The sequence below is a fragment of the Drosophila rhopaloa genome, unplaced genomic scaffold (assembly GCF_018152115.1).
Source record: "Drosophila rhopaloa isolate 14029-0021.01 unplaced genomic scaffold, ASM1815211v1 contig_115, whole genome shotgun sequence".
Lineage (NCBI taxonomy): Eukaryota > Metazoa > Arthropoda > Insecta > Diptera > Drosophilidae > Drosophila > Drosophila rhopaloa.
The window spans coordinates 15,133,106-15,157,332 of NW_025334990.1; the positions used below are offsets into that span (position 1 = coordinate 15,133,106).

General features: G+C 40.6%; 3 protein-coding genes across 11 annotated transcripts in view; 2 read left to right on the top strand and 1 right to left on the bottom strand.

The window, feature by feature from the left end:
- The window catches only part of LOC108040924 (KN motif and ankyrin repeat domain-containing protein 1), a 30,932-nt gene extending 12,746 nt beyond the window's left edge, over positions 1-18,186 (top strand). For 3 of the 9 annotated variants that reach the window (XM_017118615.1, XM_017118616.1, XM_017118613.1), the window contains 10 exons: positions 3,361-3,404; positions 6,852-7,120; positions 7,514-8,027; positions 12,645-13,087; positions 13,460-14,838; positions 15,538-15,966; positions 16,101-16,347; positions 16,412-16,624; positions 16,732-16,932; positions 17,484-18,186. In XM_017118615.1, coding sequence (XP_016974104.1) covers positions 3,361-3,404; positions 6,852-7,120; positions 7,514-8,027; positions 12,645-13,087; positions 13,460-14,838; positions 15,538-15,966; positions 16,101-16,347; positions 16,412-16,624; positions 16,732-16,932; positions 17,484-17,651 — 3,907 coding nt within the window. In that variant the 3' untranslated portion in view covers positions 17,652-18,186. Of the gene's footprint in view, positions 1-705; positions 1,223-3,360; positions 3,405-6,074; positions 6,266-6,851; positions 7,121-7,513; positions 8,028-10,348; positions 11,283-12,514; positions 12,582-12,644; positions 13,088-13,459; positions 14,839-15,312; positions 15,473-15,537; positions 15,967-16,100; positions 16,348-16,411; positions 16,625-16,731; positions 16,933-17,483 lie in introns of those variants that run through there. The other 6 variants (XM_017118611.1, XM_017118612.2, XM_017118618.2 and 3 more) reach the window with 6 other exon arrangements.
- Positions 17,793-20,603, bottom strand: LOC108040925 (probable cytochrome P450 317a1). Its single transcript, XM_017118622.2, has one exon. The coding sequence runs from the start codon at positions 20,282-20,284 to the stop codon at positions 18,719-18,721; it is 1,566 nt and encodes a 521-aa protein (XP_016974111.1). The 5' UTR covers positions 20,285-20,603; the 3' UTR covers positions 17,793-18,718.
- Positions 20,604-22,481: 1,878 nt separating this feature from the next.
- Positions 22,482-24,120, top strand: LOC108040930 (cytochrome P450 6a8). Its single transcript, XM_017118626.1, has 2 exons — positions 22,482-23,601; positions 23,658-24,120. The coding sequence occupies exons 1-2, from the start codon at positions 22,500-22,502 to the stop codon at positions 24,074-24,076; spliced, it is 1,521 nt and encodes a 506-aa protein (XP_016974115.1). The 5' UTR covers positions 22,482-22,499; the 3' UTR covers positions 24,077-24,120.
- The last annotated feature ends 107 nt before the right edge of the window (positions 24,121-24,227 follow it).

Here is a 24,227-nt window from a genome sequence, read left to right on the forward strand (position 1 = left end):
ATGTATTGAGATCATATAAATATTTTAATATTATTTAACAAACTAAGAAAAGTAAATGTCTTATATTGACTTAAAAGACTTAAGCAGAAAAGCGATTATTATTATTAAGTATTTTGTATTTTCTATGGAAAAAGGTGATATAGTCTTAAGAGGATCCATTGTTAAAAATGTTTCAATTTTAATTATGATTAAATGTTGAAGACAAATTAAACTGGCAGATTATCAAATCCATGCTGACATAACATACATTTTTCTCAGTACAGGTGTAAGTTTGCTTATCGGGCGTCCACACAGATTCGGAATGGGAATTGGAATTGGACTTGGAATCGGCATCGGTTGTTTGGGTGTTGGAGCGGACTCGTTACGAACTGGTTTTCGTGCTGCTAAGCAGTCAGTTACTTATATTTATTAATTATCGTATCGATAGCTCTCTCGTTTGAGCTTAGCTTCGGGCTAAAAGCAAAAAGCGTCTAGCAACAAATGTACATTTGGTATTGTGTTTGGGTTTTTTGGGTGGTTCTCGGATTGGTTTGGCGGCAGCCAAAGTTCTTTGACGATCGTTGGCAAACAAAAACAAAGTCGACAACCAAAACAAACACAAAAGATACACAGAAACGCATACGCACACGAGGGCCAAACACACAGATACTCACATTTACAGAGCATAAAGTTCAGGCGGCGAACTCGTGAAGTTTTTCTCCCGGCGCATTCAGTTCGATTCGAGCGATTTTCGAGCGCGGAGCGTTTAACTCGCACAGAAATAAAAACCAAAATAACAAAAAGATACGACAAAAGCCCCACAAAACGTGAAACTAAAACTAAAAAAAATTACAAGCTATCTGAGTCAGCCAAAAAAAAACATACAACTAAAGTGCAGCGGCGATGAAAAGTGTTTCTCCAAATGCCGGGCCAAAAGTTTTCGTTTTCGTTTTCGTCTGTCGCCTTCGGAGTTAATTAATTTCGGCATAGAATTTCCACCAGCTAAATATAAGTGTAGACAAAGCCAAAAAAGCCAAATGCTAATTAAATGCCATCGCAGAAAGCCATCGACTAAAGGCCATTAAGAAATCACGTATGCCCTGCTCATGAGTAGTCGACCCAATAACGCCGGCGAAATGATTCTCCACAATTCCGTAATCGGGGGCTACGATGAGTCAAAGTTTGCCGAAAAGATAACCCACCTGACGCCCACGGAACAGGAAGCAGTAAGGCGTTTCTGGAGGTAAAGATAATGGTGATGGATCTGCGATCTATATCACTGCAATCCAAAGTTGAAGGAAGTCGCACCAAATGTGCGGGTGTCTAATAAAGTGGCAAAAACTGAAAGCGTTTATCGGATGTTGTTTTATATCTATTATGGAGGTGTTAAAGGTGTGAACTTAAGTGCGAGTTTTGTGTGGCCATGAGCTAATGTCAATAGATGAAGGTGTTTCCAAAACAAGTTTTGGTGTCTTATAAACCTTTTTCGTTTTTTTTGTAAATATTAAATGTTTTAGGTTTTGATAAAAATATAAATACTTTTACAATCTGTGTTTTAGTAATATATTATAGGGATTTAAATACATTAAATATTTAAATAGAGCTTTCCTTGATTAGCTTAATACAACATTTTAGCCAATGTGTAACTTTCAAATTTTGTATTTAGATAAATTGCAATTTATTAAGCTGACAGCCCTTTAAAGGAACTTTAAAATGATCTGCCTAAAGTGTCACAACTTAAATGTATTTCCAAAAAACCCATGAATCTTTGTCTTCGGCCAAACCGAATCCAATTATAATAATTTCTAATTATGAGAACGGTCCGCGTAAACAAGGAAAAGCCGCAACAAATTGTGGCTAGACAAAGCTAGAAGGCAGAACATAAAAACAACGAGTTTCGTGTATCATAATCATAAACACGCATATTAATTTGGTCGGCAATCCAAAAATACGCGATGCCGCAACCGTTCCACATGAATGCAGGTTTCTTTGGAGGGGGAGTAGTGGGTCCATCCATGTCAGGCCTTTTCCATTCATGTAACATGCATATAGCGAAACCGCATAAATCAGTTGACGCATAAATTTTCATTTTACATACATTTTCAAATCGGGCAAAAGATGGAAACGTGAAAAATGACTCGAGAAATATGGCAGCAAATTGCCAGACGGCTTTCAATTTGACTCCTTGAAAGATATATATACATACATATAATATATATAATTTATTTATAATATCATTAAATCAGCAACACTGTTGTTTGGTCAAAAACATGACAGGCAATTAATTGATAATGCATGAAGAGCCAAGGTAACGCTGGCTTATTTGGCTAATTGCATTTGGATAATTTGGTATCCCCTTGAGGACCCAAAACAAATTATAAATAATTGCAGTTTCCGTTTCCAGCAAAGTGGAAAAATGAAAAATGCGGCACGCATGTTACGTTTTCCAGGAAACCCAAGGAAAATTGGAGTAGGGATCAGGGCGGCAAAGTTCACTAATGAGTTCTGGTGGGATTGTGGATTGGGGATGAGGATGGGGATGGGGATGGGGATGGGGATGCGGATGGGGATGGGAATGTGGATGAGGACGGGTCTGGATGAGAACCATTCCTCGGAATGGTGGGGCAAACAGTTTATACTGGATTTTGTGGCGCGCGCTCTCAAATATATTTCCAAAGATGTTTCCAAATACCGAACAAAGGGGGCGACAACAAGAACTCAAAACGCTGACAGCTTGATATATTTTATTATAATTTCTTCCCTACGGCAAGTGTGATTTCTATCTATATCTGTCGCACTGTTTGTGTTTCTTTGGTATCTACGCATTTGTCGCATTCCGTGTCGAGTGCACAGGAAAAATCACAGCACTGAAACAATTTTAAATAAATAAGTAATAATTAAATAAAAGCCATAATAGATTGATAATTAAAAAAAAGATCTATATTATTATTATACAATCTAACTTCGTGTTATATTCGTAAATAAATAAATTGAACGACGGAATTTATCCAAGATCAGTTAAAAAATAAAATAATCAATTTAAATTGCTTATTTTATGATAACTTTATTTATAGCTTTATTTATTAAGTCACATAGCAAAATATTTTATATTTTGATATCCATTAAAGATATCAGCTCAAAGTTAAAAAGTAAAAATCATTTATTTATAAACATAATCTATGTATTTTTCTCAGCGTGCTGGTTGCATTGATTTATTTTTAAATCTGATTGCAAAGACAAATAGCGTTGGCGCTTTTCTAGCCTTTCGCAAGAGACTTTCCTTGTTATTGTTTGTGCAGGCCCTGTAATCTTTCATTATATGGTTTACGTTATTTGCCAATTTCCACTAACAAGAATTTCTTTGGTCCGATTCGTTTCCAGGTCGCTGGTTTTGCGAAGTCAACGCGCCTTCATTGAGGAAAATGGTAAGTTGAAGAAACCCAGCGCGTGGGTCTGGGCCATAAAAATAATACTAAAAACGTGTCTCAGGCCCACATGGCTGACATTCTACAGCAGCTTTTGGCCACAAGATCGGATGTGGGTCAACCTAACGCCCGCACACGAATCCGCAAAGTCGGGCCAACACCCACAATTGTGTTGAGCGGTGTTAACAATACACTTAACTTGGCCGAAAAGGCAAATTTGTCACAGCGGCGCCGCAACGCACTTTTTTCAGCCTACTCCAATCCAGTGAAATATTTTTCGTATCTCAACTCCTTTATGGAAATCAATTTTGGCAAGACCCACACACACTCCCCCTTCCGCCAAAAAATGCAACTTTTAATTAAGCCAAACTGAGACCAAACTGGTTTGCGGCTTAAACGCAAATATTTCCCTCGATATCAAATAATTCGGGCTTTTTGCAGCGGCCAATTTATGACAAGCGGATGTGAGTTGACAGTTTAGTTGGCAGTGGGCAGTGGGCGTGGCAGGTTTTGATTTTCAACTTCAGCGTTAATTGAAGCAATTAAAATGGGCAACGTGCGCTTAAATGTCAGCTGGCCCGCGATTTCAACTCATTAGCCACACACGAAGTGTTCACCATAATTTTGAAAGAAAACTAAAAACGACAAAAGTTTATGACACGTTGAAAAATCATTAAAAACTAAAGGCCATAAACCACTGCAGCAACCACAAGTAGTCGACTGAAAGGGACAACTTTAATTGGGTAATTAAAATGCAGCCATAAAAAGAGAGCGAATCTCGCCTGGGGAGCACTTAAAAAAAGAAAAGAAAATTGTGAGGCGTGATGGAAAAACGGAAATCCATTAAGAAGGAACAGGGATGTTAGAATTGTTTTCTTTCTCTTTAAAAATATAAAAATTTAACTTTTTAGTCGGCCATATATTTTTACAAAATACTGTTATTAGTTCAACGTATTTAAATATTTAAGTCTTTTTAAAAAGTAGCTATACCTAGAGTTTTGACTGTCTTAATCTCAATTTTGCCATCCCATCGTTGGAGCAATTAAAAATCTCAAAAGTTTATAGCCTTTCTTCAAATATAAAAAACTATTTTTTTCATTAAATATTATATAAAGAGCATCTCTTATTGAGGGTGTATTTATTAAACCAAATGTATTTTGCTAATTTAAAATTATAGTTATTTCTACCAAAGTAAAATCTCTTGATTATGGCTAACATACCCATTATTCACTTATTTTATATTCGGCTGTCGCATTTTTTTTCGGTTGCCTGTCAAGTGAGTTGGGGCATGCAATTAGATCGAACAGCATTGCACGTGTTTTGCATAATTAAATTTTTGCACTTTACGGTAATTTGTGGCTGTTGCACCGTTAGCTTCATTAGCTGCAGCAGCTGCAACTGCGAATGCCGCCTACCTCAGAAATAGCCCCCATATGAGCAAATTGTGCACATGTCGGTTGGCCAACCAGTTTGAATTTGGTGTTCCAATACGCTTAGCTAAAGGCTATATCAACTTGATCTTAAATATTATAAAATATTTATTTATAAGGTGGAATAAAGCGTATACAAACTTCGATATTCCCACAAACACATTCATTTCTTTCCCATATCATTCACAAGATGAGTTCATTTTGTATGCTGGACAGCATCTGCATCATTCACCAATACGCCTACGCCAAAAATGTAGTCATTACAAGAGGTCTGATCAACATCGAAGCGATCACGATAATGATGATTGGGACATGGGACATGGGCCTGCAGAGTATGATCGTAATTCAACTGTTGTGATCGAGCTGGGTTAATTTCTTAATTTTTATGTGTGTCGGGTGCGACAATACGATTTATGTGACTGTATGTAGGCGCCCTTATATGGTTGGCAGATTGTCGGCCAAATGAAGTTGTAAACTCGCCGCCATACTGATTGTATTCGCAAAATGACAATTAAGCAATTACATGGGAAAGTTATACGGATTCTACTGGGTTTTTATTAAGATTCCAGTCAATTATCAAGATATTCATAATTTTTTTTCTGCATTTACATGCTAGTACATAGTTAAAAACAAAATGTTTTGCCTTTTAAGATACTCAGACAGTATTAAACACCCTGCAATTAGTGGACATTTATGGAGCCACATTCCTTGTCCGCCCACTGAATCCAAAAAAAACAAAAAAAAACTGTAGAAGCCACGCCAAATTTGAATAGTCTGTGTGATTATACGATTAAGAGTGTTTGATTGCGGGTGGGTGTTCGTTGCGATCGATGATAATTAAGCCGGTGAACAGATTTGGCCGTGGCCATGGAGCCGCCTGCTAATTACGGCCACTCGAGCTCATCAATATGCGACCTCTTAAGTCGGTCCAACACGTATACGCCGCGTTGAACACTTTCACAATCTAGACACGCCCACGATTTTAAGCGAAGCGTTTTTCAACCCACACGCTCGTTTGTTTATTTTCATGAATGAAAAGTGAAATGTATCTTCTGCACTTTTCAATCCGAACCGATTGCAGTTCGCCAACAGATGGCGACGGCAAAGAGCTTTATACTTGGCAACTTGATAACTTGATAAGCGTGGCTAAATGCTCCCATATCTTATCGGGTTTAATTAACCAAATGATGAAAAAAGTTGGTATTTGATAAGTTTGCCGGTCAGTTTGTTGAAGGCTTTCCCGAAGAGTAGAACGTTTGGTTTTTCTGTGGTTTTTAAAATCATACTATCGAAAAAATTTGGAGGTCAGCCGACGCGCTGCAGGAATTCCAAATGTTTTGAGTGCAAATTCGAGTAACAACAAAATGCTGTGGAATCTATTTTGGATAGGAGTTTTGTGGCTCTGGCATGAGGCAAAAATTCCGCAAGAAAGTGAGTGAAAGGCAGGAAAAAGAGCTATCTGATAAATACATAACATAAATTGATCAAACATACTTTGTTTGTGCTGGCTTTTAACGTTAAAATCTCTGAGCTGACTATTAAGCCCCATTACTTGAATCATTATTTAATTATTATTTGCCTTGATTACAAAATCGTTTACACCAATGCCAACGTAAATAACTTAAATTGCTTCGTTAAAAGTGATTCAGCTGGCCAAAAGTGGTTTATCTAAATTAGCCAAAATTAGTTATTATAAGGCGCAATTAAGAACAAATAAGGCACGAATGTATCTTGCGGATACACAAGGGGGCATTCCGAGAACTGCGCCTTTGTACCTGCTGCTCAGATTACCAAATCCGATCCGAAACGTGTTTGATGGAGGGCAGGTGTGGCTCCCTCCGTCTGCGTTGCACAGACGCACAAAAAAAGATACCTTTTTTGTGGTTTGACTGTGGCCAAATACCAAGAATCGACTGTTGACGTGACCTTGGCAGTGACATTAAGATATACCGTGTCTGGCTTTTATATACATATATCCCCGAGATACTTATTCCATTTCGTTTGACTTCTCTTGCAGCTCATCCTGGCTCTTCCCCCGCGAATCCCGCTCCTTCGGGCATGAGTCGCTCGGTGCGGAGTTGCAACTGCTGTCCTTATGGCTACCACATCGACCTGGACTTTGTGCGCTACTGTGAGGCCCTGGCCCACGAGAAGCCCAGCGAGGAGGAGCAGCGGCGCCGGGATCGCCGAAGGTCCCGAAAGTCCATGGAGTTCATGCTGGGATTCGAGAGCCTCTTCGGCGGCGATTGGCAGGCGGAGTCACGGGTGCAGGGAAAGCTAAGCGAGGTAGGTTAAGTACTAATGAGCATTCTCTAAAAGAATTTCATAGTTTGTTATCTTCCTGAAGACAATCATCATCAGAAAACATTAGCAAGTATTTTAAATCGATTTTGATTATTTCCAATTATAGTTAAAGCAATGCAGGTTATGGTGTCCTATTTGCAAGTCTACTTTTCCACCATTTTAAATCATTCATTCATTTTTCTGTTGATCAAAAAGCAATCCAAAATTTGAGTATACAAATTTGCAAATTTAGTATTCAGAGATTCAAAATACAAACTTGCAGCAAACACAAAATTTTCAATGTAGAGTCACGTCTGTGTGGTCTTTTCCTTTGATCTCCAAACTCGCGAAACTGCACGTGCAATTAACTTGTCACCTTTTCAATTTTCCATGCAGGCCTCACATGAAAGCGAACCGGATTCGCCACGCCCCATTGGAGGGGCGGTGGGCGGTGTGGGTATGTCGCAGTCGTACAGCACCACCCCCTGCTACCGACCGCGTTCGTCGTCCGTGCCGCGATTCACCTACGGCAGCATACCGCCGCGATCGGAGTCTCCCTTCGGCACCGCCTCCTCCACCTGCTCCTCCCTCCGCGGGGGCGTGGAAAGTGACGTGGGTGCGGGAGGGGGGATCTACCACCACCAGCAGCACCACCATCGTCCGGCGATCAGTCCGCCGGAGACGCGAGCCTTCCTCCACGAGGCGCTCGACGAGGTGTGCAGCGATTTCGAGCGGACTCTGGAGCGGACCTCGGTGAAGAGGCGCAAGACGCCATACGGAGGATCCCTGTCCATGGATCGGAACAACAACAAACTCAGCCTGAGCCTCACCAATGGTCACGGGCCATCAAAGGAGCAGCAGAGTCATCGGCTGGGCAACAGCACGTGGGACCGGTACTTTGATGTGGCAGGTGAGTGGGCGGCGGAACGATCTCCAGAAATAGCATGCCAAATAGAACTCAATTTATAAGTTTCTTGGTCTCCACTGAAAGAAAATATATAGTATATTCGAGGAATTATGACGTGATAAAATAGTTTTGAAAAAAACAAAAAATCCAGAATTAGTTTAAAACATTTAATTAGTTGTATGAGTTACTCTATTTTAAAGAAAAAGAAAATATTATAAAAATTCACACTTCCTCTTGAACGTTTGAGGAGTATCCTGAAAGTTTTGGATATTGTTGTTGATATCGTTAAAACCTAGATACAAATAATGACAGTATATTTACAAATAAAATATCTTGTGTATTTGAATTTATTTGTATTCTAGAGCTATAGTTTTTAAATGACGCGTGATTTTAGATAAAAACCAAGACCAACATATTATATATTTTTGGTTCTGTGTGACGAAGATGATTCATAGAGCCAAGTGAGACACGCCTTTGGCAGATACTTTTGCTTTCTTTTCTTAGCAATTAGCGATGCTGCGGCACATGTCAGATTTTTACGCACGAAAGTGTGAAAAATTTTGTTAGACTCTTAGAAGGGAATATAAAAACAAAACAGTGGAACAAAAATTGAAAGTAAAAGTAATAAACTCAAAAAAGCGGCAACAGAAGCCATTTTTAGAGACTAACATATGTGTAAAGTTCAAGTTCAAAATGAAAGTACCTTCAAAACATATCAAGTTGCATATTAACCCAATTTTTGTTAACAATTTTTGTGCACTTTTTTGACTACACAATCCCATAGTTCTCATGAAGTTGTCATCTCTGCAGCTGTGGTCTTAGATCAAAGGATATTGCAACATCTATAAAGTTTTAAACTAAATAGAAAAGCAAACAAATCAAATTATAGTTCACTGCTGGCAACTCCAAATATACAGATACAGAACAGAGATACGAAGTCGCATGCAAATGCAAATTCAGATACAGATACGGTTGCTTTGGATCTTTGGCATTTGAAACTCAATTGGGTGCTTGCAACGTGCGGCATGGGGCAACTTCAAGGCAATTTTCGAGGCGTTCGTATCTCAAATCAATTTGAAATGCGCATTTGGCGCTCAATTTGCATGCAAATTTTGCTCCAGCTCGTTTTTCTCGTATTTGTTGATGCCATAAATTTGCCATAAAGTGTGCAAAAAAATCAAGGCAAATAAACAAATCAAATTGTCGCGTTTCGTTACTATTTTTTTTTTTGTCCATAGGACATGGCGCAAAGAGTTGTCATTGATTAATGTGTAAAAAATGGTTGCAGTGCCTTGGTAATTGCCAAAGTATAGGCCATTAATAAATGGCTTTCAAATTGAACTGAACACGGGCAAAAGACAAACGGCTGCCAAAAAGAACTTGTAATGCCCAGAAAAGATTTCTAACAATAGATGAATGCCAAAAAGCGTGTAAAAGCAGAAAACACGAACCTTGATCTAAAAATATCATATTTAAAAAGATATTAACTAGTAAAACTACGTATTTATAGGTACATATTGTTTGTATTTTTCAACTAGATTAATTTAGTACGAATTTTTTAATCATTGAATAAGACTTTCTGTGTATCTAGCCAAAAACTACTATCTGCGGGCCCAACCCATCCAAAGCAAACACCAAATATTAAACCATAAATCAAAGAATCAGATGGTTATTTATAGATTTCAATTTGTTAAGACTTTAAATATCAATCAAACTTTTTTTTCATTTTTAAATTAATTGCAAAAAGATAAGATGTTAGATATTTCAAAGGGCGAACTTTGAATCAAATTTAATGATGATTTATTCAAAATTAGCCTCTTCATTTTCTTGGCCTTGACTCAGAAACCACAGGCAAACACCGACTGCGAATTGGTGTGCAAATAGACACCCAAAAATCAATACTATTTGCCTATCAAATGGCCCATTGAATATAAACAAACCCATTTGTTTTTTCTCTCTTATTCAGATCCTCTCTTTTTGCCCACGTCACTGAAATTATCACTATCAGCTTGTGTAATATAATTGTGAATTTAGCTTATCAGCACAAATACAGCAAAATGTTGCCTACTTCTCTAGCTTTTTTTCTTATTTTGGTTATTTAATTTGTATTTGCAGAGCGCTATCGCTTCGCTCTGGGCTCTCACCAAATTGGTTTTTATTTTATTTCGTTGTTAGTACTAAAGACCTAACATTATTTTTTTTCGCTCGCCTTTTGCACAAAGTTGTGTTAAATAATAACACAAAAATCTTTACTGCTAAATGGTTTTTTGTCGCTCTTCACGCTGTTTTTGCCGCCGTTGATGATGGTCGAATGAACGAAAAATCTGAGAGCAGTTTGTCGGCGACTTTCGAACGAATAGCATAAAAATGCGTCTGTGTAGCTGCGAAATAAATTACCTAAAATAATTATACGAAATGCCTTAAACGAAATCAACTAATCAAAACGAGACGCGTAATGGTGGTACAACGAATTTCGAGAGCAGCCAACATAAAATCGGTTCGACAACGACAAATAATTAAAAAGTTATAAGCTACGATAAAAACATTTAATTTCAAATTTATATAAAAAAATATATTATATTGATTTATTAACCATAAAGAACTTAACTAAAATCATAAATTTATAATCAAAAAGCGATAAATCGTCGAAAGAATTTCGAATCCTAAATATATAAACATTAATAAATCTCATAAACAAACGCGAAGACAAAATCAGCACAAAAATAAAACACATAAATTGTAAAACAAATTCGAATATATTTTTAATAATGCCCATGATTCTACGAAAACTTAAATATGAACTTTTAAGAAGTGAGTTGTGTGAACTATGTGTGCATGTTTGTTTAGACGCCACTGTAAGGCAGATAACATGTGATGAGCTGTCGCTTTGATCTGCCAAATCAAATAATTTAATATTGTTTATAACCCAACGCTTTAATTAGCACCGGCTAAGATAAGAAAAAGAAAACAACACAAGGCAATTAAATAAAAGAATCTAACCAACTTTTGCTACGCTTTTGGCTTTGCGAATAGCCAGACAAACCAAGTGCAATGTCTGCTGCCTTGGCACACAAAAACCGCCAAGTGCAATGCTGTGCTTCTCTAACCAACTAAACTGAATAAATCAATAATAGAAAATAACAATGTTTTCGACATCGGAGGATGCCTTGCCGCAGAGACGAAAGCGTTTGGTCAAGAGGAGTATCAAATTGAAGCCAGACAGCCAGCCAAACTCGACAAAAAGCTGGTGGAGCGACTGTAGGTTCATTAGCTTAAGGAGACGCTCATTTGGGGCGAACTCTTCACCGTTTTTGACTTGGTTCTTTGCTAATTAGTTGGGCCATAAAAACTGATTAATTATACCCCGGTCAATGCTACCCCGCGTCACGCGCTGCCCCGCCCCTCTCGACCACCGCCCCCCATTTCGCCTTGACCAAAGACGCTCAGCCAATTTGGCACCGCTAGGAAAAAACAGACACAGAAAAACATATTAACAATATAAAGGGTGTCTAGGAAAGTTTTTCGAAAGTTTGCAACAAAGAAATGATAAACTGTGTTCACAGACTGAGAATGAGTTACTACTAAGGTTTCGTTTATTTGGCGGGTAGCATGTCCACACTGATTTTAGTTTGATTTTTAATGCTGTTGGTCACATTAATCAATAGTGTTGTTATGCAATCAGCAGGCAGTGACTGGGGTTTATTAGGAATCAAATGAGAGTAGATATAGATTTAAATATTTCTTCTGTAATTTTTAAACTCCAGAGTTTAAATATATATGATAATATATAATTTATTCAAATACCATTTTGTCAAAGATACATTTTCTTGCTGTGCATCTGCTTTAAAAACGGAAAGGCTTTTGTCCGAAAAGTTCGTTGTACAGATACATTAAGTAATAGCAAATAAGAGGGCGGGAAAAAAGATGAGAACAGCGAAAAAACTTGGCAAGGCTGACAACGCGAGATGAGTAACAAATTGTTGTTGGCTGGGTACACAGTGCGTATGCGGGATATTGGACAAATGCAAGGGGACCAAAATAGAAGCTTCATCCATCAGCTGGTTATAAATTTCTCTTTTCGCTCTCATATAAAACTCAGCATGTTTTGCATGTGTCAAGTAAAATACGTGAAATAACCTTGTCTCTTATGTAAATAAAAGGTAATATATAAACACCACACACATAAATGTGTGCCAGGGCGATAAACAAAAACTAATATTGAATAATAACCCGAGTCTCTTATCTTGGGACATTTTTTCACTCACGCACACTCGCAAAATGGGTGGATCGAGTGACTTTTGCCTTTTATTTTTTGTCTGCATTTAATGTAGTTTTTGTATAGGTAAATAAACCCATAAACATTTGTTTTTTTTTGCGCATTATGCGAACTTTGGCACAATTATTAAAATTAGATTTTAGTAGCAGCCGCATTTATCATTTTGCTTAGGAGCTTTTTGCAATATTTTTATCGCATTTTTATATCCAGTCGCCAGCGGCAAGAGCTCATGGCAGGTTTGCAAATTAAGATTGTACTGAGAAGGACCAGCGGCAGACCAAGTAATCTGTAATAATACTACTTAAAATTTTAAGTTAATTACTATGTACAATTATTATTTTTAGATTCCTGCATTGGGGGCAATCGATCGCCCACTGGCACGCCACGCCCCTTTCTGCGATCCAATACTCTGCCATTGCAACAACGTCCCAGTCCGGCGGAGGTCCAGTATGAAAGCTATGTCCAGGCCACGGTGGCGGCCAATGCCAAGTCGCCAGTGGAGCAGCTGGAGTCCCGGAAGTCCTCGCCAGGACTTGCTCCACCGCCGCCGCCAAGGCGCCACCACTTGTTGGCCACTACGCCCACTGGTACGCCCACTTCCAAGGAGGATCGGCAGCAGGAGAATGGCTCCATGAGCAGCAGCTCCCTGCAGTCACCCGTCATCTCGGAAACTGGTCAGGCCACGGCAGATGCACAGGCTCTGTTTCAGATTCGCGAACAGATGGCCTTGAGCCTCAGACGCCTTAAGGATCTTGAGGAGCAAGTGAAGGTCATACCCGACATGGAGGTAAGCACTTATAAATAGAAACTATGGTTAAGTCTCTTTATAAAATATTTGTATATAATACAGGATCTTTTTTAGGGAGAAGTATTGTTTACAGTTTTGACACATTTTTTCTTATTATAGTGTAAGGTAATCTGAATGTCTTATAGATAACAATAATTCCTTTATGACTAAAAAACCAGATTACCTTTTGTACGATGAGACATTCAATAAATAACAAAACAACTCTTTTTAAGACTTGTACCAAATAGAGAAGTATTAGATTAAAGGTAGAAAAATTTACATTATCTGACCTGGATAAGACAATTTATAGATTAGTTTGCATTTACACCGCATAAGCTTCTTTAACTAACATTTATTAAATCCCAATTTCAGCTTGAACTCAATTCCTTGCGATCAGAAAAACAAAAGTTGCAGCGCAGGAATGAAGAGCTAATGCGGAGTCAACGGCAGACGCCATCGCCACCGAGTCCGGGTCTCAAGACCGCCTCACCCGTACAGTTTACGCCACAAAGGATCAGTCCAGTGTCGCTGGAGAGCCTGGGAGCTCGGATGCGCAGCAGCTCTACATCGGCATCGCCATCTCCAAGTGTCGTCCGTCGGGATGTGTCCACGCAGGCGGTGGTGCGACCACCTGCCACTCGAGATGTGTCCGTTGGCCACCAACCAACCACTCGAAATGTGGGTGTTCAACCATCGGAAACTGTTTACTCCAAGGAGGAAGTGGAGGTCAAGGTGGAGCAAGCCCTGAGCAATGCACAAAAGCAAAAGCTGAGGAAGCTCATCTCGGTGGGCACCCAGATGTATGTGCCACAACGGGAACAGCGGGATAGTGGAGTGCAAACTCTGCCGGAACGACCCAAGCTCAAATACAATGTGGGGGTCACCGCAAAACCAACTACGAGGGAAAACTTCACCAGCTGCAAACCGGATGTGCGACATGTGGGCAGCTCCGAGGATCGACTGGATGATGTCCTCTGCGAAAAGTGTGCCGTGAGCAAGAGGAGCGTAGCCAGTGGTCCGGAAACTCCGCCGGAGAAGGTAAAACCAGCTCCCCAAATGCCCGGACGGAGCAACACATTCAGTTTGGGCGAGAATGAGACCGTATCCGTGGTGCGAAAGGCCATCGGTTGCCAGACGCCAGTTACCCTGGTGCACAGTGCAGGAAGTCAAACCACCACGGCAGTAGTTCGTTCAACCGGAGCCCAGGTGAATCCCCAGCAGCATCACTCCGCGGTGCAGTGCGGAACGGAGCAGGTTAATCGCCAGACGGACACCAATGGATTGCAGCGACTCAGCCGGAGTCCCTTGAAGGCGGAGCAGGTGGCCGAGCCAGTGACACGCCCCCAAACCCGCCACATAGCCAGCAATACGGATAAGGAAAAGGAACCGGAACCCGTTAAGGTCCTGACCAGCCACTCCGCATGCAACACGGAGGAGATTCGCAAAAGGGACGTGGGCTGTGGCGATATTGTCAAACCTCATATCTCCATCGCCTGTGCGGCCAACTACTGTGATTCTTGCAAGGAGGCCATTCAGGATCTGGCAAGGGGCTTCTCGAAATCCAGTCCCACGACTCCCAGAATGGGTGGAGCAGGGCGTCGCTCCACTTCGGCGGATTCACGGATACCGCGACCCAAGCACCTCACGAGTCCGAGTCCGGTGCGCAAGGAGTTCAAGCGGCAAAACACCTACACGCTGGCCACGCCTTCTCCAACACCCAGTCCTCAGGTGGAACGGAAAACACGATTGAGGTGAGTGTTTACCAAAAAGAAAAACCACAATCTACCTCTTTAAGTTGTAAAAACAATAAGAGTTTAATTTTGTCATCACAACTTATTTGTATTCAAGTTTATTTCAAGTTAAACTATTAATCCCTTTATTAAAATCTTAGTTCATTTCAACGATTTCTATAGTTTCAAGAATTAATTGCATTATACAGGCCTCTTTATTTAAAAACAAACCAATAAGTAATGAAAGACATAAAAGAACCTATAAATTGATAACCTAAAATATATATTAAATTTAATTTCAAGAGTCCCCAAATTTAGGGAATTTTATAAGTCTGTTCGTTTTTTTTTTTTATTTAACCACGTTTACACAAGCTAATTCCACTGTGCTAGCCAAGTTTCCCACAGAGCTTTCAGCCAAGACACACACCACATAGCAGCTCTTGCGCATTGTGTTTTGAAAATCCACAGCCTGAAATCAAAATGCGTTGACCTTCAGTTGAGTTTTGGTGTTCGCTTTGGCCCAGTTACTGAGTCGCTTATTTTTGTTTTTTGTTTGGATTTTGGTTTTCCGCATGGTTCTTCCAATGTTTTCCAGCCTGAGCAGTTTCACGTGCTATCCGCTGCTGGTCAGCGGATGCTCGGCTCTGCTGCTAACGTGGGTTTCCAAACTCTACAAGGACTTCAGAGCTCCCAAACTCATCAAGGTTATTTGTTTTTCAGCTCCCTGCAGGAGAAGCCTCCCACTGTGTCCAGTTTCCAAGCAGCAGACCCATTGGGAGAATCCCAGAGTTTCATCCGGCAGCCGCAGAAGGACTTGTTGGACCTCAGTCTGCTGGGCGATGATGAGCTGATAGTGCGCGAGGAGAAGCGGGTGAGCATCAGCTGGTCGCGGGATGCCTCTCCTGCCCCTCTGATGACCTCCTCGGGCACCACCAAGTCCGAGTCGCCGGAACAGGAGCCGGCGATGAGCTCTTCCAGTGATTCCAGTCCGCCCATCGATGTGCAGATTGCCCAGGGAGCACGCAAGAAGTCCAGCACACCACTAAAATCTAGTCAGAGCGATGGCTCCCAGGTGACCGTCATCGAAAAGCCGGCCACCAAAGCCCAGCTCCATCAGTTGGCCCAGGCGGATTCGGAGCCCCGAAAGAAGTGAGTAATGGAACCATAATGACAAGCAATTGGGACTCAATTAGACATGGAATACTCATATCCGTTGGGTTTACAACATTATAAAAACTTATTAACTTAATTTAATATATTTATAATGTATTTTTCCCCCTCAGAACCGAGCTGTCTAAGGATCTTAAAGATGCCCTCAAGGCCATCAACGATTCGCTGCTGAAGAAGTTGGGCGCCAAACCCATATCCTCGCAGAGCCTTAAGTCGGCCAAGGTTACCATCCAGGATCACTGGTTCTTCAACTCCAGTACCGGCAAGTCCGATCCCCACCAGGTGGAGGACTATCTCGATTACTTTGAATCGCTGTCGGTGCCATTGTTGGAGTATTGTGTCAACCTGTCCGACAGTAATGTAAGTTATTATAATTAATTTATTTTTATATATACTATATACTTTATAATATACTTTTTTTTAGGGCAACACAGCCATGCACTATGCAGTCTCGCACGGCAACTTCGATGTGGTATCCATTTTGCTGGATTCTAAGGTTTGCGATGTAAACCAGATGAATAACGCCGGATACACATCGGTGATGCTCGTATCGTTGGCCAAGCTGAAGCAGCCGTCCCATCGCACAGTCGTCGAGCGACTGTTCAAGATGGCCGATGTCAACATACGGGCCAAGAAGGTAGGTAAGGGGCCCCACCGCCCACTGCTCTTGGTGCTTAGAAAAAGCTGACCCCTCGTAACTCCCCTACTAACCGCTAACGCCCTATTATCCCATTGCAATTGCAGCACTGCCAGACCGCTTTGATGCTCGCTGTGTCGCATGGTAACGGGGACATGGTCAATATGCTACTGGATGCCGGGGCGGACATCAATATCCAGGACGAGGACGGCAGCACGGCCCTCATGGGAGCCGCCGAGCACGGACGCATCGACGTGATCAAGACCCTGCTATCGCATCCCGACTGCGATTCGCTAGTTAACGATGTGGTGAGTAGAGAAGTATATTTAAGGTTAAGATTTGAAGGCTTTAAAAAACATAAAATGACTATCAGTTGTGAAATTCAAGATCTTTGATATAAGAAAAATGTTTAGGTAAAGCATTTCCCTTTGTAAATAATGTTTGTGTGTATATAACTCAAAGATTTTATTTTTTTTATTTAGTTAATAGTGTAATAAAATTTGATAGAATTTAAATAACATTGTCAGACTTCCCATAAAAAGCATTCCAAGTTATGAATTTAAAAATGTAACAAAATTACTTAAAACCTTTATGTTTTAAACTAAAGAAAACTTTAAAAGTCGAATCTTCGAAGATCAAGAACTACATTATAACTTTACCTATTTAAACAAGTTGGGAATTATAAGGCAGTAGGTATTTTTTAGGAGAGAGGTTGATAATAAATGATTTCATTATTTTCAATTTATTACTAATTCGTTTAAAGTTAAGCAGGATCTTACGAGTGAAGAATTATGAATTTTTTAACTATCTAGCATATATTCAGTATATAACTCAATTCTAATGATTTCTTTATCCACAGGACGGCAGCACGGCTTTCAAGATCGCCTGGCAGGCTGGGCACCGGGACGTGGGTCTGCTGATCTACGTCCACGAGCAGATGCTGAGGAGCAAGCTGCCGAACCGCGGAGAACCCACGAGGAGCTCCCTGATTTCGCCCCAGCGCCACAAGCGCCAGCCATCGCAGTAGAGCCATTTCGTATTAGCGGCCAATCCGACGAACAAACAGCTAGTGTCTAAGTTCTTAATTAGCATTTCGTAGAGCTGCCCAAAACACATTCCATAGCACAAACGCAGCATAACCTTTCATATGTATATTGTATACTTAGAGTTCGTTTGTCGTAAACGTTTTATTTATTTGTAAATCTAATTTTAGTACTAATGTGTAATGTAACTCTAATTTCGATTTTGATTAATCAACGAAAGCAACAGACTCTTAATAATATATCTGACACTCTTGCAATCAAGTACTGCACAGGCCTGAGCTACTGATCCGAAAGTAGCCGACAACCCAACCAATCATATCAGCAATCGACAATGCAAAACACGATTTATACTAACCACAAATAACAAAACAATGAATCAAATTGACAATTATTTTAACAAATCAAAAAGTTCATCCTTAGGAGGACAATGTGTATTTAATAGAAATTAAACAAACTATTTTAAAAGAAATGTTTTTTCGAAATAAATAAATTCTTAAATAAAAAACGTGCATAAAACTATTAACTATTTTATTAATTACTTTAAGTTGACTCTGACTATGAGGTTTTCTGACCTAAGTTTTATATTTTATTTGGTTAGTTGCCATGCTGAGTTTTATATTGCTTTCTAGACTTTGTTCATGGAGTAAATTCTTCGTCATTAAGTTAAGGCTAGAAATTTAGATACTGACAAAAGCTTAATCTTTTTGTTCGTCTACACATTTTTCCTACACAAATGAGTTGCTTTAACAACTTTTCCATATTAAGCACAGTATCCGCTCACTTTTTAATTGAATTAAATCACTTTTATACAATTATTTTGAGGAAACAGCTATATTATTTCTGAACTCGTATGTTTAATCAAACTTTTTTATATTTTATTTTAAAATTTAATATTTTTTTTAATGCATTGTTATGGGCTTCGTCAGCTATACCAAATAGTATTACGTTAAAATGGCAATGAAAACACTTTGAAAGAAACTAGTAACTTGATTTTACTTTCCCTGAGATTTAGCTAATGTCAGTTCTGATCTTGTGGTCCCAACCCTCCAGCTTATACTGCCCTCTCCTCATTTCCGGGCTCTATAACTCCCAATGGCATCAGGGTAAGCGCAATACCATCCTCCAGATCGACCAATGGCTTCCTGGAATTCAACGTGAATTCGTATTCGGAAAGGAGTAGGGCCAAAGCCAGTCGCAGTTGCAGCTGTGCGAATTGTATTCCAATGCAGCTGCGAGCACCCACTCCGAATCCGAACCAGGTGCCCTGCTCCTGCAGCGAATCCCTCGGTCCACTCCATCGATCTGGCTTGAATTCCTCTGGATCGGGATAGATATCCGGATCGTGGTGGATCGCATGTGTGGGTATAATCAGAAATAGCTCCTTCACCAGTATGTACTTGGGATGATCCGGAACTGCGTAATCATTTAGGGTGCGTCGCAGGATGTAGGGTGTTATGGGATGCATTCGCAGTGTTTCGTTGATCACCTGGCCCATAAAAGTCAGCGACTGAATGCACTCGTAGCTGATGTTCCCCTCATGCCGCTCAATGGCCTTCTTGACCTCCTCTCTAACTCGTGTTTGCAATTCCGGATGTAGGGCAAGTTCGTAAAGTGCATATGAGAGAGTGTTGGCCGTTTGTTCATAGCCTGCCTTTAAAAAGACAACTGCATGGGCGGTCAATTCATTTTGCAGGTGAAAAGACAACTCCTTATCGGATTCATACTGATGGGTAATCAACTCTAGAGCTTTGACCTCGATCAGGAGCTGAAGGTAGTCCTGCTGACGTACTCCCGAGGTCTCCCGCTGTTCCACTATTTTTGTGAGGAGATTTATGAAATAGTCCTCCGCCGGTTTGGGAGTGCGTCGCATTCGTAGCATTCGACAAAAGTTCGGAAACCGTATCATCATCAGGTTCATTAGGTAGCCATGTTTATGGCTATTCAAGGCCATTTCCGTCATCTGCTCAAAGTCCTCCAATGGATATGTTAACCTCTGCTGGGCATCCAAGCCAAAAACACACTTGGCCAGGGCAGAGAGGACATAACGCCTCATGATCTTCTGGATGTGTACCGTGGAATGCGGTTGACTCATTAGGGTGGAATTAACATTAAGGAGGAGCTCTGCCGCCTCCCCATAGAGACAGCCATATAGCCAGGACATGCGATCCCCTTCCAAACTGGGATCCAATTTCTGGCGCATCTCCTTCCAGCTCTCTCCTCGCAACGCGTAGAGATCTCCCGAAAGCGGATCCGACTTCTGATTGCAGTATAGACCACGATCGTTAAAGTTCCAAAAGTCCTTGATCATTATCTGTCTGATCAGCTCCCGATCGAGGATTAAGGCCCGCGGCTGCAGCAGAGCGTAGAATCCGCAAAACGGACCGCTGCCCTTGAACTTTTGGTATATGGCCGTGTAATGATTCGCTTTCATTGCCTCCGTACTTAATGTCTGCGTCATTATTTGCCTAAAGATAGGCCATAGCTTTTTCGGTCTCTCGTGCGGAATGTTCAGATAGCGCCAATAATCGCGTTGATACCGGGCCGCTATAATTAGCAGAACCAGCAGCCCGAGCACTAATAGCCCGATGATCAGGAAAATGATCCACATGTTTTGCATTTTGAACTCTGTTCTGTTTGTTCTGAATCACATGTATCGAAATCACTGTAGGGGGTGGGGGTGGAGCTCCACTTCCTGACCGCCCGCTATCTTGCCACCTTTTCACTCTCACTGCCTAGCTATATACTATATATTGCGATCCCGCTCTCAACCGCCAGGTTGTGTCACGAACTATATGATCTAATGCATCATCGCTCCGGAGCGTTCTCGACTGGGTTCTCGGTGGGTTACGTTCATTACCGAAGCGCGCGATTCGACTGAGAGTACAACGGAGAAAAGTAACTATTTACGATACTCGCTCCCCACTCCACAGGTGCGAGCTTTTAATTTGTTTCTTTGCCGCTTTTTCGAGTGCGCTACACTGAAGCTTGTCTGTCTGTCTGCTTGTTTGTGGGCGTCTCACTGAGGCCAGACGGACATATGATTATTATTACTTTATTTCCAATGTTGGTGGCACCATCAGACACTCACAGAAGACTCGTTTATACGTCTTGCGAAATCTAAATAAACAAAAGATCTGATAAGAATGCCATAAACTTGTAACGCTTTTATATTTAGCAAGACAATTTTTGTTATACAACCAGATTAGGTGATATCATATTTATGGTTATTTACTTTTATAACTTTTAAGACTTATACTGTACTAAAATACTTACTAACTTTATTGTAGGAGGTCTATGTATTCACCTTGGCCGAAAATGATCCTGTTATCTGCATTTCTGCGCTTTGAATTTCATTTTCGTTTGTTATCAATTTGGGTAGAATTTTAATAGACCTTTTTGTGGGAGCAATATTTTTTGGGGAATTTTTAATGAACACATTAGCTCCAAATTCATTTACTGCCCTATAAAAAATATATATTTGTTACTAATATTAAAAATACTACACTTTCGCTCTTTTCAAGAGTTTTTTTTTCTACCCTATCGGAAAGATTTCACGCCCAATTAACATTTAAATGCCGTGAAAAAAAAACAGACAAAAGAAAAGCTCACCCACAAAGCTGAAGTAAAGCCAAAATAAATAAAAAATTGAAAAGCTGCCGGGTTTAATTGCTCGTTGTTGTTGCCTACATCCGCACTTGAAATCTAATCAACTGTCAACCAAATATGACTGAAAAGGTAAACAGTGTCGTTGCCAGATCCGTCAAATATCAGAGCAGCTAATAACCATATCATGTTCCACTGCCGGTCTAACATGGACTTTTACTGATTAAGTAGCGTTCTGGTTACGAGTATATGACGCTATTCAGGGGGGATCGTCATCGTCCGCCACTTCTGGGGGATTGATAACCGAGGGCTCGTCGTTATACAGTGGAAACCGGCTGACGGGTCTGAAATCTATATAAACGAGTTCCAGTTCAAAACTATATAATCTTGAGGTAATGATTTGTTCAGTTATGAATTAAATACATGATAAGCCATTTAAGTTTCATAATAGTCAGTGATTAACCCATATTAACTACCCTGTTTTGTATATCTTCACAGAATTTCTTTAAATTATTTAAAATTAACTTTAAGTACTAAACATCTCAAAAGCCGTACAAAGTTTGTACTACAAACAAACAGAGTTAAAATAGTTCAACGTTTTTCCTTCATAAAAGTCATAGTCATTCTTTTGTGGTAGGTTAGGTATTCTATGAATAAGAAATAAGCTAAGAGGCTGTGATGAAAAATATAAACAATGATGAAGTCAATTAATGGTCTGACGAGACAATTTAAAAATAATATACAAATATTATGTTACGATGATAGTCGAGCAACGGTGAGCCAGCAGACGGTTTTCAGGTAGATAACCTACATATGTATATGGGGAATGTCTAGATCTATACAGGTTCTGATTAGCCATTGAACGTCATTATACAGTAACAATTGGCTAATCGTCACAGACAGCAGTGTGTGCGGAAAAGATAGCCAATTAGGCAGACAGTACCAAAATGATAATGAGTTTAAAAGAAGTCTAAATCTCATAGGCAAATATTTGACAAAAATGTTTCCATTGAAATTTGGCCTGTGCCACAATCTTTATAGACTGTTCTTACTGTTATGTTCTTGCTGTCTCACCGTTAAAGTAAACAAAACATCAGATTAACTCTTACTTTTCATGCATCTGAGAAAGATAGCTTCGTCATGCCAAGTAGGTAAATTTCAGCATTTAAAAGCAGTTCGTCGATCGTTTTCCGAGTCAGTCATCTCCGAACGGCAGCTTCAATAGTAGTATGGCGTTCACATACATTCTCTTCCAAGTGGCGATCGCCTTGCTGGCGATTTTTACTTACTATCTTCACCGTAAATTAACATACTTTAAGCGTCGAGGGATTCCTTTTGAGAAACCCCACCCGATCAGGGGAAACTTTGAGGGATTGATGAAAACGAAAAATTTTCACCAGATTTACCAAGATCACTACAACAAATATCGGGACAGCAAAGCTCCCTTTGTGGGATTTTTCCTTTTCCAGAGACCGGCTGTCTTTGTCATTGATCTGGATCTGGCCAAGAATGTACTCATCAAGGATTTTTCAAACTTTTCCGACAAGGGCTTGTATTACAACGAAAAAGATGATCCCATTTCCGCTCATCTCTTCAATCTGGATGGTCCGCAGTGGCGTCTGCTCAGGAACAAGTTATCCTCGACTTTCACATCGGGAAAAATGAAGTACATGTATCCAACAGTGGTTTCCGTTGTGGACGAATTTATGGCAGTGATGCATGAAAAGGTGGAGCAAAACTCTGTCCTGGATATCCGTGATCTGGTAGCCAGGTTCACGGTGGATGTCATTGGCACCTGCGCCTTTGGCATCAAGTGTAACAGTCTACGCGATGAAAAGGCCGAGTTCCTTTACTTTGGCAAGAAATCGTTGGTGGAAAAGCGACATAGTACTCTGTTGAATGGACTCATGCGCAGCTATCCCAACTTGGCCAGAAAAATAGGTTTCGTCCGAACTGCCCAGCATATTCAGGACTTCTATCATAGAATAGTCACCGAGACTGTGGCAGCGCGAGAAAGGGAGAATATCAAACGGAACGATTTCATGGACATGCTCATCGAAATGAAAAATCAAAAAGAAATCACTCTGGATAACGGGGAAGTGGTCAAGGGACTGACCATAGAGGAGATCCTTGCTCAAGCGTTTATATTTTTCATAGCTGGCTTCGAGACATCCTCCTCCACCATGGGATATGCTCTCTACGAACTGGCCAAGAACCCGGATATCCAAGAGAAGGTTAGAGCTGAAGTGGAAGAGGTTCTGCAGGAACATAACCAAAAGTTTACCTATGAGTGCAGTAAGAGTTTCAAGTATCTCAACCAAGCTATAAATGGTAAGTTTAATTCACAGAAATAAAGGAAACCTATTGACCCTTTAACCTCCTCGCAGAAACTTCACGTCTCTACACCATTGTACCCAATCTGGATCGGGTGGCCAACAAGCGTTACGTTGTTCCCGGACATCCGGAGTTCGTCATTGAGGCTGGTCAGTCGGTCATTGTACCCTCTTCTGCCATCCACCACGATCCCACCATCTATCCCGAACCCCTCGAGTTCCGACCTGAGCGATTCTCTCCGGAAGAGTCGGCAAATCGTCCTTCGGTCGCCTGGCTGCCCTTTGGAGATGGTCCTCGGAACTGCATTGGAATGAGATTCGGACAGATGCAGGCTCGCATTGGACTAGCCCTACTCATCAAGAATTTCAAGTTCTCAACCTGCTCCAAAACTCAAATTCCTCTGGTCTACGATCCCAAATCATTTGTACTCGGTGTCAAAGACGGAATCTATCTCAAACTGGAGGCGATCTAAATAGAAGATTAAGATCCATTAAATCGATACCAAAGCTTATGGAATATATTAATTCTCTTTTTGTGTAGACTACCTCGCATAGAAATCCGTTGAGGTAGGCTTAAGTCCAATCTTTTGTTTATAGGTTTAGTAGGTTCTCCCTTTTTAATAG

Excerpts from the sequence above, each read along its gene's own strand:
- LOC108040930 (XM_017118626.1), top strand. The coding sequence starts at position 22,500 with ATGGCGTTCACATACATTCTCTTCCAAGTGGCGATCGCCTTGCTGGCG. Across the intron at positions 23,602-23,657 it reads TCTCAACCAAGCTATAAATG|AAACTTCACGTCTCTACACC; the intron begins GTAAGTTTAATT and ends ACCTCCTCGCAG.
- LOC108040925 (XM_017118622.2), bottom strand. The coding sequence starts at position 20,284 with ATGCAAAACATGTGGATCATTTTCCTGATCATCGGGCTATTAGTGCTC.